The sequence below is a fragment of the Nerophis ophidion genome, unplaced genomic scaffold, assembly GCF_033978795.1.
Source record: "Nerophis ophidion isolate RoL-2023_Sa unplaced genomic scaffold, RoL_Noph_v1.0 HiC_scaffold_99, whole genome shotgun sequence".
Classification (NCBI taxonomy): domain Eukaryota; kingdom Metazoa; phylum Chordata; class Actinopteri; order Syngnathiformes; family Syngnathidae; genus Nerophis; species Nerophis ophidion.
Window position 1 is genome coordinate 15106 of NW_026907021.1, and position 11710 is coordinate 26815.

The 11710-nt window shown below is 40.1% G+C and overlaps 1 protein-coding gene across 1 annotated transcript; it reads right to left on the reverse strand.

The window, feature by feature from the left end:
• Nucleotides 1-455: 455 nt before the first annotated feature.
• On the reverse strand, nt 456-11212 carry LOC133547420 (sarcoplasmic reticulum histidine-rich calcium-binding protein-like). Its single transcript, XM_061893096.1, has 3 exons — nt 10799-11212; nt 9533-9799; nt 456-1256 (listed from the first exon to the last, which is right to left on the reverse strand). The coding sequence occupies exons 1-3, from the start codon at nt 10899-10901 to the stop codon at nt 715-717; spliced, it is 912 nt and encodes a 303-aa protein (XP_061749080.1). The 5' UTR covers nt 10902-11212; the 3' UTR covers nt 456-714.
• Nucleotides 11213-11710: the final 498 nt, after the last annotated feature.

Below are 11710 nucleotides of genomic sequence, written 5' to 3' on the forward strand. Positions count from 1 at the left end.
CCAGTGTGTGTTCTCATGTGTACTTTCAAAGTGCTTCATTGTACAAAAGCTTCACCACATTCTTAACAGTGAAAAGGTTTTTTATTCATTGTGTATTCTCATATGTGCTTTGAAATGGTCCCTTCGAGTAAAATCTTTACCGCAGATTGAACATAAAAACGTTTTTTCTCCAGTGTGTATTCTCATGTGTGCTTTGAAATGGTCACTTCGAGTAAAAGCTTTACCACACATTGAACATGAAAAAGGTTTTTCTCCTGTGTGTCTTCTAATGTGTGCTTTGAAAAGGTGCCTTTGAGTAAATCCTTTACTACAGATGAACATGAAAAAGGTTTTTCTCCAGTGTGTGTTTTTGTGTGGTTTACCAACTGTCCCTTCTGGGAGAATCCTTTGCCACAAATTGGGCACATGAATGGTTTTTCTCCAGTGTGTATTCTCATGTGTCTTTTTAACTCTGCTTTTCGCGCAAATCTTTTACAGCATTCTGAGCAAGTAAAAGGTTTTTCTCCAGTGTGTATTGTCTTGTGTGTATTCAAATGTTGCCTATGAATAAAATCGTTACCGCAGATTGAACATGAAAAAGGTTTTTCTCCAGTGTGTGTTCTCATGTGTCTTTTCAAATCGTACCTCTGAGTAAAATCTTTACCGCAGATTGAACATGAAAAAGGTTTTTCTCCAGTGTGTGTTCTCATGTGTACTTTCAAATTACTAGGAGATTTAAGATGTGAAGTGAGTGTTGTCAGTGTGACATGTCTTATCATCTTTAGAGTCTTCATCATCAGTGTCAGGAGAGTGTGACGTTGTGTCCTCACTATCTGATAGTGGAGCTAAGAGCTTGTCTGCTTGTGATCCTCCACAGTGGTCTCCATCAGCTTCTGTTGTCATGTGTTGTGTTGAGCTGCTGCTTGGAGGCTCCCCCCCTCCCCTCTCCTCACTTTCACCTTTCACCTCATCATCTTCACTCTTCACAGGGACACCAGTCACTGGCATCTTGGTGACATCAACCTCCTCCAGTCCTTCAAGATGCTCTCCCTGCTGACTGATGCTGTGTTCCTCCTCTTCCTCTTTAATGTGAGGGCTCAGTGGATCCACCGCTTCCTTTTTAAAATGGGGTGTCAGTGGGTCCTCCTCTTCCTCTTTATAAAGGGGGGTATGTGGGTATTCCTCTTCCTTCTTAATGTGGAAGGGCTGTGGCTCCTCCGTTCGCATCCTGAAGCTCCACTTCTGTTGCTCAGGGTGAAGATGTTCTTCACAGACGTCTGCAAGACAAACACGGCATCTCTGCTCAGTCACACACTGCATTCACTACTTTGACATGCACTTAGGAAAAACAAGTTATCGTAAGAACTGTCTTTAAATCTCAGTGACACACAAACACGCTGCTCTTAACAACATTATTCGCAGGAAAAGAAAAACAAACCAGGACAACAGGACTTTTTACTATGGATGAACGATATGGTTTAAATTAGATTTTGCGATTAAATTATGTCATGTAGAATTACTAATAGAACTATCTTAAAACAGGTTACACAGGCTCCTAATTTAGTTGCTGAAATATGCAGTGAAATAATACATAATTTCCAGTATTTTTTTTCCTCAAATAAAGTAACCAGATATTAACAGTAAATAAACAAGTACATTAATAAAAATTGTTCGATAAAATAATACAATTAGAAATGACACAATATGTTACTGCATATGTCAGCTGCCAAATTAGGAGCATTTTTTAACCCGCTTTGAAATTATTCTATTATCAATCATATAACAAATTATATATTGTGACATATATTGTAATTAGGATATAGATTTGAGGTCATATCGCCCATACCAAACATTGGCTCCCCGAGTCATTTTGTCTGGCCCATCAAATATATTTATTTTTTATATTCTTCAGATGTGTGTGTATGTTTAAAATGTTGTACTCCTGTTCTACATCACGTGGAAGTGTCATGTCATGGGGATGGTGTGTTTTCAACTAAGGGTGTGACGATGAACATGATTCTTACACATATGTGTACTTCATGTGTATATGAATGTACTTTATGTGTATATGAATATACTTTCCCTTGTGTGCTTAGTTTGACTGTAACTTCATAGTGGATAATATCTATAAACAACCTCAATTGTTTTACATCTTTAATTTGAAGGACTGTTTACTTATCTGACAAACTCAAAGGAAACTGCACTTTTTTAAAATGTCGCCTGTCATTCACAATCCTTATGTGAGACATATTTTTTAAATATTTATGAATTCTAATTAGTAAATAAACATGAGCAGAAATCAGCTAATATTGGAGTCAATGGGAGCTCCTCTATTAGACCCACAAAGTCCTCCAAAAAACATCCAGAAACTGCCAACTATACTCATTTTACATTTTGTGACCTGAATATTAACCAAGTATTAGTGATATTGTTATTATAAGCGCTAACGTTAAAGGCCTACTGAAAGCCACTACTAGCCACCACGCAGTCTGATAGTTTATATATCAATGATGAAATATTAACATTGCAACACATGCCAATACGGCCGCTTTAGTTGACTAAATTGCAATTTTAAATTTACCGCAGAGTGTCTTGTTGAAAACGTCGCGGAATGATGACGTGTGCGCGTGACGTCACGGACTGTCAGGAAATATTAGCTTAGCATAACACACAGCTAAAAGTCGTCTCTTTTCATCGCATACTTACACAGTAATTTGGACATCTGTTCTGCTGAATCTTTTGCAATTTTTTCAATTAATAATGGAGACTAAAAACAACAGTGCTGTTGGTGGAAAACAGTGTATTGCACCTTTGTTTTTAACACAGAGCGGTCAAGCGAACATGTTTCTCTACGTCAACCAGCATGTTTTTGGATGGGAAAATTGTGATATATATCTTACCGGAGACATCATTGGATTATTCGTCCTCCTGCAGTAGCTGTTTAAAAGGCAGCTGTGAGCTTGGCTCCTCTGCTTTTCTTTAAGACACTGGGTGTTCACCGCAGCCATCCGACCTCGAGGTATGTCTTTACAATCTCACTAAAACACTATTAAAAAATAAGCAGATAAGGGATCTTCCAGAATTATCCTAGTAAATGTGTGTAATTACATCTGAAACGCTCACAATGCCGCTGCCCGGAGCCGTCGCTTTTTATTTTATTTTATAAAAAAAAAAAATTCTAGTCTTTCGCTATCAATATCATCATCCACAAATCTTTCATCCTCGCTCAAATTAATGGGGAAATTGTCGTTTTCTAGGTCCGAATAGCTCTTGCCGCTGGAGGTTCCCATTATAAACAATGTGAGGACGTGAGGAGCCCTTACCCTTGTGAAGTCATCGTCTGCGACTTCCGGTAAAGACAAGGCTTTTTTATCAGCACCAAAAGTTGCGAACTTTATCATCGATGTTCTCTACTGAATCCTTTCAGCGAAAATATGGCAATATTGCGAAATGATCAAGTATGACACATAGAATGGACCTACAATCCCCGTTTAAATAACAAAATCTAATTTCAGTAGGCCTTTGAGGACCTACTTTTAGCGGCGCATAGATCACAGAAGTAACTAGCTTATGCTGCTATATTGACATATTGAGCTGCTTTCTCGCCTCTAAGAGGGTGAAAGCTAATTCTAGATTATATAAATCATGCTTCTCACTTATGTAGTAGAAGGTTGTGGACATAAACCGAGAACTTGGTCAACTCTGACATCCAACTTAGACCTGGAGATGGCAAGAAAGATTCGAAAATACGCTATTTTGCACCCACCCTTTTTTAACCATTTGTGAGGATTAATTCTTCATCTAAACGGGAAGATATGAACATACCATCAGTCGGCATCCCACTGAGAGCAGACATTGTATGCTTAAAATGAGAAAGATATGTAAATATGACATGTTATTAAGTGTGTGACTACATTACATATATACTTACAGTGTGTATTTAAAGGGGAACATTATCACAATTTCAGAAGGGTTAAAACCAATAAAAATCAGTTCCCAGTGGCTTATTTTATTTTTGGAAGTTTTTTCAAAATTTTACCTATCACGCAATATCCCAAAAAACAGCTTTAAAGTGCATGATTTTAACCGTCGTTATATCCGCCTGTCCATTTTCCTGTGACGTCACTGCGTGAAGCCAATACAAACAAACATGGCGGATAGAACAGAAAGCGACATTAGTTCGGATTCAGACTAAGATTTCAGCGGTTTAAGCGATTCAACAGATTACGCATGTATTGAAACGGATGGTTGGAGTGTGGAGGCAGATAGCGAAAAAGAAATAGAAGAAGAAACTGAAGCTATTGGGCCATATCACGACAGACATCGGCAACGAGGACGAATTCGGCGATCGCCTTCTAACCAACGATTGCATCTTTTGACCACTGGTGCAACTTGAATCCGTCAATTGGTATGTACTTGTTTGGCATTAAATGTGGGTGGAGCGAAAGGCTGGATGCAAATATAGCTACAAATGAGGCATAATGATGCAATATGTACATACAGCTAGCCTAAATAGCATGTTAGCATCGATTAACTTCCAGTCATACCGTGAGCAAATATTTCTGATTAGCACATAAGTCAATAACATCAACAAAACTCAACTTTGTGATTTCGTTGACTTTATCATTGTAAATGCATCTGCTTTGAGTGTCGCAGTATATCCACACATCTCTGTGCCATCTCTGTCGTAGCATCGCTATCGTCGGTAAGGTGTGCAGAACAAACGAGGGACTTTCGCATCTTTTGACCACTGGTGCAACTTGAATCCGTCCATTGGTATGTGTTTGTTTGGCATTAAATGTGGGTGGAGGGAAAGGCTGGATGCAAATAAAGCTACAAATAAGGCATAATGATGCAATATGTACATATAGCTAGCCTAAAGAGCATGTTAGCATCGATTAGCTTCCAGTAATATGTCTGATTAGCACACTCCACGTAAGTCAGCTGGTGTTGTTACACCGTCCGACAACACACCGACGAGGCATAATGTCTCCAAGGTACGGAAAACAGTCGAAAAAACGGAAAATAACAGAGCTGATTTGACTTGGTGTGTGTAATGTGTTTGAGAAAATGGCTGATTGCTTCCCGTTGTGACGTCACGGGTGAAAGGTCATTGCTCCGACAGCGTTTAAATCGCCAAATCCACCCTTTTAGAGTTCGGAAATCGGTTAAAAAAACATATGTTCTTTTTTCTGAAACATCCAGGTATATATTGACGCTTACATAGGTCTGCTGATAATGTTCCCCTTTAAAATGTTAAAGGTGGATTTAAAGGCCTACTGAAAGCCACTACTAGCGACCACACAGTCTGATAGTTTACATATCAATGATGAAATATTAACATTGCAACACATGCCAATACGGCCGCTTTAGTTGACTAAATTACAATTTTAAATTTCCCGCGGAGTTTCTTGTTGAAAACGTCGCGGAATGATGACGTGTGTTTGTGACGTTATTGGTTGGAGGGGACATATTAGCGCAGCACCATTTGCGGGCTGAAAGTCGTCTCTTTCAATCACGCAATTAAACAGTATTTTGGACATCTGTGTTGCTGAATCTTTTGCAATTTGTTCAATTAATATTGGAGAAGTCACAGTAGAAAGATGGAGGTGGGAAGCTTTAGCCTTTAGCCACACAAACACACGGCTTTACTATGGATCAGAACGGTCAAGCGAACATGGTTCCCGACCACTTGTCAACCGGCAGGTTTCGCTGAGAAAATTGTGATAAAAACTCTCCTCTTACTGTAGATCAGCCGAGCATGCGCCGTCCATGCAGCTGCCGTCAACTTCCCTCAGAGCCTGACGTCAAGACACCCGTGGACACACCCCTCCGACTATCAGGTACTATTTAACTCACTAAAACACTAGCAACACAATAGAAACATAAGGGATTTCCCAGAATTATCCTAGTAAATGTGTCTAAAAACATCTGAATCCATCCCAATGCAATCGCCTTTTATTTTAACTTATTTTATTTTATTGTTTTTCTAGTCCTTCGCTATCAATATCATCATTCACGAATCTTTCATCCTCGCTCAAATTAACGGGGAAATTGTCGTTTTCTCGGTCCGAACTGCTCTTGCTGCTGGAGGCTCCCATTAAAAACAATGTGAAGACGCGAGGAGCCCTCACACTTGTGACATCATCGTCTGCGACTTCCGGTAAAGGCAAGGCTTTTTTGTCAGCACCAAAAGTTGCAAACTTTATCGTGGATGTTCTCTACTAAATCCTTTCAGCAAAAATATGGCAATATCGCGAAATGATCAAGTATGAAACATAGAATGGACCTGCTATCCCCGTTTAAATAAGAACATTTCATTTCAGTAGGCCTTTAAGATGTTATTTAGAGCACTTTGAAAGCAGAATAGAGCGGCTACCAATGACTCAATTGCTCAAGGTTAATTTTCTATTTAGGATGCATTAACCATCGACCTGCTCAGTGGCCTTTTGGTTAGAGTGTCTGCCCTGAGACTGGAAAGTCATGAGTTGAAACCCTGGCCGAGTCATATCAAAGACTATAAAAATGGGACCCATTGCCTCCTTGCTTGGCACTCAGCATCAAGGGTTGGGGGTTAAATCACCAAATGTTTCCTGAGCGCGGCCACCGAGGAGCTTTTAACTACCTCGGCGACCTCGGCCCAAGAAATAGGAGAGCCCACCACAGATTTTCCAGGAACTGCTTCCTCATACGAAAATGTGTTGGTGGGATTGAAGAGGTCTTCGAAGTATTCCCTCCACTGATTAACAACAGCCGCAGTAGAGGTCAGCAGCAAACCATCCTCACCATACAGTGACAGTGTACTGCTTCCCACCCTGAAGCGGCGGATGGTGGACCAGAATTGCTTCGAAGCCGCCCGGAACTCGTTTTCCATGGCTTCCCCAAACTCCTCCCATGTCCGAGTTTTTGCCTCCGCGACCGCTGAAGCCGCACTTCGCTTGGCCAGTCGGTACCTGTCCACTGCTTCTGGAGTCCCATGAACCAAAAGGACCCGATAGGACTCTTTATTCAGCTTGATGGAATCCCTCACTGCTGGTGTACACCAGCGGGTTCTAGGATTACCGCCACGACAGGAACCAACCACCTTGCGGCCACAGCTCCAATCAGCCGCCTTGACAATAGAGGCACGGAATATGGTCCACTCGGACTCAATATCCACTGCCTCCCTCGTGACATGTTCAAAGTTCTTCCAGAGGTGGGAATTGAAACTCTCTCTGACAGGAAACTCTTCTAGGCGTTCCCAGCAGACCCTCACAAGCTCACCACAAGGTGGTGATTGGTAGAAAGCTCTGCCCCTCTCTTCACCAGAGTGTCCAAAACATGAGGCCGCAAATCCGATGACACAACTACAAAGTCAATCATGGAACTGCGGCCTATGGTGTCCTGGTGCCAAGTGCACATATGGACACCCTTATGTTTGAAAATGGTGTTTGTCATGGACAATCCGTGACAATCCGATAACAAAGCACCACTTGGGTTCAGATCCGGGCGGCCATTTTTCCCAAGCACGCCTCTCCAGGTTTCACTGTCGTTGCCAACATGAGCGTTGAAGTCCCCCAGCAGAACAAGGGAATCAGCGAGGGAGCACTCTCCAGTATTCCCTCAAGGGAATCCAAAAAGAGTGGGTACTCTGAGCTGCTGTTTGGTGGCTAAGCACAAACAACAGTCAGGACCCGTCCCCCCACCCGAAGCCATGATGTTGTGTGCCAGGCTTCACTAATATAAGAGTAGCTATCAGCTGGCAACAACCCTTGACTAGATAAGGTGAGTGCATTATCATCACAAAACTGTATTAGGTGTCTTGCATTATCAGAGCTGCCATCAGAAATATCAGCATTCCAGTCACCGACCACATAAATACACGTACAGTGATTATCCTGTATAAAATAATTAATAAAAGCAAGTTTAAACATGGATTCATCCTCATTGTCTTTACATTCATACGGAGTGTACACATTGAGAACAATAAACTCCCTATTGTCGGACTTATACTGAACAGCAATACACTTCGAGCCTAATAACACTAATAACTGCATCGTGCTTTTTGTGCCAGAGCACAGCAACACCTCCCGCTATCCTCCCTCATACAATTCCCATTATTAATATAATTCAAGAGCCCCAGGTCTTGTTTTGGGAGGAATGTCTCTTGTAAGCCTAACATGTCAAAGTGGAGCAGCAGGTTGTCAACAACTACACGCCGAGCCCGGTCCCCGGCGCTGGATATTAGATTTTTGTTTTCTCTTTGCCCTCAGTCTGGATCCCCTCTCCAGGGTCCCAGGCTTAGACTGATTTTTTTTTCTCACCTCTCCTCCTTTTTACCAGTTTCTCACCTTTTTTTTAAGGGGCGGCGGAAGTTGGCAGACCTGTTCTGTCTCCCTGTAATGTTTGTCTGCTCTTGAATGGGATTGTGCTGAAAATCTTAAATTCTCCTCTGAGATTATTAAGTGTTTCTGATTCTGATTGTGTTTCTATCAGCCATCTTCAAACATAATTAACTTTCCGGTACAATTTCTTAAATTTTGATTCGCCGAAAGTTTTATCAGTCACAAATACTGCCTCAGTTTGCAATCGGACAACTTTACCGCGAGGAGGCTATTGGAAGAAAGACTTTAGAAAGACAAGAAAACTTTGCTAATTAGTACTAATAAACTAGATTGATTGAGACATCGCTGGACAGCAGAGAAGTAACTAAATCCAAACAAACGTTGAAATTATTTTTTTAAGATATCTGGCTTGTATTTTAAGTAGGGATATAAATCGTTAGAAATGTATCGATATGATACCCTAATCGATACCAGTATTTGTCGGTACTTTTTTTGGTACTAAATGTCATTTGTGGAAATAAAAAAGTGGAAAAAGTCATTTTAAATAGCATTCCTATTAGCACAAGAGGTTGAACACCTCCAACATGATGTTCTGTAACATCTCAGAGCAGGGAAGTCTTTTATCAGCAGCTGTTTATTTGAAGTCTTAAAGAAGTCAACTATGTGTGCAGTGCAAGGTGAAATGCAGTTATGTCATCTTCTTCTCAATAACACACACATCAAACTTGTGTTGCTTCCTTATTTGTCATTATTCAAAGCTGATTGTAATGTGTAGCAGCGGCAGCTGAACTCAATGTGACAACGTGTCATAGTTACCTCAGTCAGCTGGAATTAAAAATACAAATAGTTGTGTCTTTAATCCAGAATTTTCACGGTCCTCATGGACGACATAATTATGAACCAGTATTAATTAAAAAAATGGTACTTTGTGTACATCTCTTATCTTCATCACTAAACCTTTGAAATATGCTGACATATGTGCTGCTAAGGTAAATAAACAGTAGCCATATTGAATGTTTGCCTTCATTTGACCACGTGAGGTAAGGAGGACGGCCTCTAGGTCACATGGTTACACCCCAGCAATTACACTGTTGATGATTGATGAGCATTCATTTTTAAATGGTGGTGTTAAAAAGCAAATATATCTCCATCTTTAGTGATAAATGTGTCCCCCGGATGAACATGTGTCACAAACATTGTATTAGATGATATGTGGATGTTGTGCTTACTTGGACTGTGATGAAGCTGTGAGGACTCAGGTGGTTTGTCTTCATGCTCTTCAGTCTTCACAGAGACAACAGTCAGTGGAAACTTGCTGACATCAGCCTCCTCCTGCCCTACAGGACACTCTCCCTCCTCTTCCTCTTTAAAATAAGAGGGCTGTGGCTGATCTTTGTCCCCTTTAAAATGTGAGGGCTGTGGATACTCTAAAGTGAAACTGTCCCCCTGCAGATGAGGGAGACATTCTTCTTGGTGTCCAATCAGCTGATGGATGTCTACAGGACACAAACAAAACGCATTTTAACTCCTACATGCTAAATATTAAATTGTACATGAAATATAGGGCTGTGGCTATTGAAAATGTTATTAATCAAGTGTTCTACTGGAAATTTTCCGATTAGTTGAGTAACTGAATAAAACAGTGTTGCTTGGTTAAAGACAAATTTAAGCGACTATAAAACATTTCACTTAATAATGAACAGTCAATTGGTTTGAGATGGTATGAGATCAAAATGTTATCTTTAGATCAGGCTTTGTTTTTTTGACAATCACAGCCACATTAAAAAGTCAAAGTACCAATGATTGTCAGACACACACTAGGTGTGGGGAGATTATTTCCTGCATTTAGCCCATCACCCTTGATCACACCCTGGGAGGTGAGGGGAGCAGTGAGCAGCAGCGGTGGCCATGCCCGGGAATAACTTTTATGGTGATTAAACCCCAATTACAACCCTTGATGCTGAGTGCAAGGCAGAGAAGTAATGGGTCCCATTTTTATAGTATTTGGTATGACTGGGTTGGGGTTTGAACTCACAACCTACCGATCTCAGGGAGGGTGCACCGACATGAAGGAAATAACAGGTCAGTATGCTTTGACACACATATATAACTTGTCAAACCTGCCAGCTTGCAGGCTAGGTTTACAGCGTCGGTCACCATGGTAACTGACTCTGACTTTGTCTTACCTCTCTTATTTTTGGAGGTAAAACTCTCGAGCTTTACATACTCAGGACTTTGCACTTAACCTGCTCTCTGGAATATTCCCCTGGTGACTGTGTGAGTTTTGTGTAAACTTGTTGATACACATTGTTACAAACATCAAACTCTCATAAATATTGTGTGTCTGACACTGTCTCCTTCTTATCAACAATGTAAAACAATCAGTGCATCATCCTCACATGACAATTAATCTTCCTACAGACAATCTATTTAAGAATAGTGTGAATAATGAAATATAAAGTTAGTAAAGATGTGAGAGTAAGAAGTAAACAAACCTGTTCTGTGTAACACAACTTGATGTTTTTCATGTTGTCGCTCCTTCTCCTCTTTTGTTGGACAAAGTTCCTCCTCGTACTCTGCTATGGTTCTTTGGCACATTTTCACACAATCACAACACTTTACACTCACACTTGATCTCTACTTAGTGATGTGTTTTGATCACTTCCGCCTCTCTTTGTTAGCAGCTAACAAGCTAAGCTAACTAGCAGGCTAAGCTAGCTCGAGAAGCATCAAAGTGCGCTCAGACTAATATAACCGGATGCAAACAGTTATTAACGATGTTTACTCTATTTACTAGAGTGTAATAAAGGACATATATGTGTACATGGAGGCACAGATTAAGAACACTGAACTGTGACGACTGCAATAATGTCTTCACCGTCAGACGCCATCTTGCTTTATCCTCGCCGTGTTTGGAGGAACAAGTAAGCAGCTATTTTCCAAATCTCGCGAGAGAAATAAGTAAAACCAGCTTTCCGCCACCGGTAAAAATATTTTATTATATACTATTTACTTATTAAGAAAATAAAAGTAAAATTGTCCATTTCAAATTTTCATAGTAAAGACATAAAACTTATTTCTGTAAAAAAAATTCAATATTTAAAAATGTATTCAAACAACAGTAGCATAAGGAATGACAAAAAAGAAACACAATTAATATTACATTAATGATATTATTTTTGTTTTTGATGTTAATCGTTTTTATAATGTAATTTAGAATGTGGGAGGTTTTCATGTTCTTTTCAAATTTCCTTTGAATAGAATAGAATAGAATAGAGTTTTATTGTCATTATTGCAGTGAACAGGTTCAAAGAACAACGAAATTGGAGCAGATCCCCAAAGGTGCATGTACAATATGGTAATATAAATAGTACAAAAAAAAGGTAGATAGAAATAAGAGATGTATC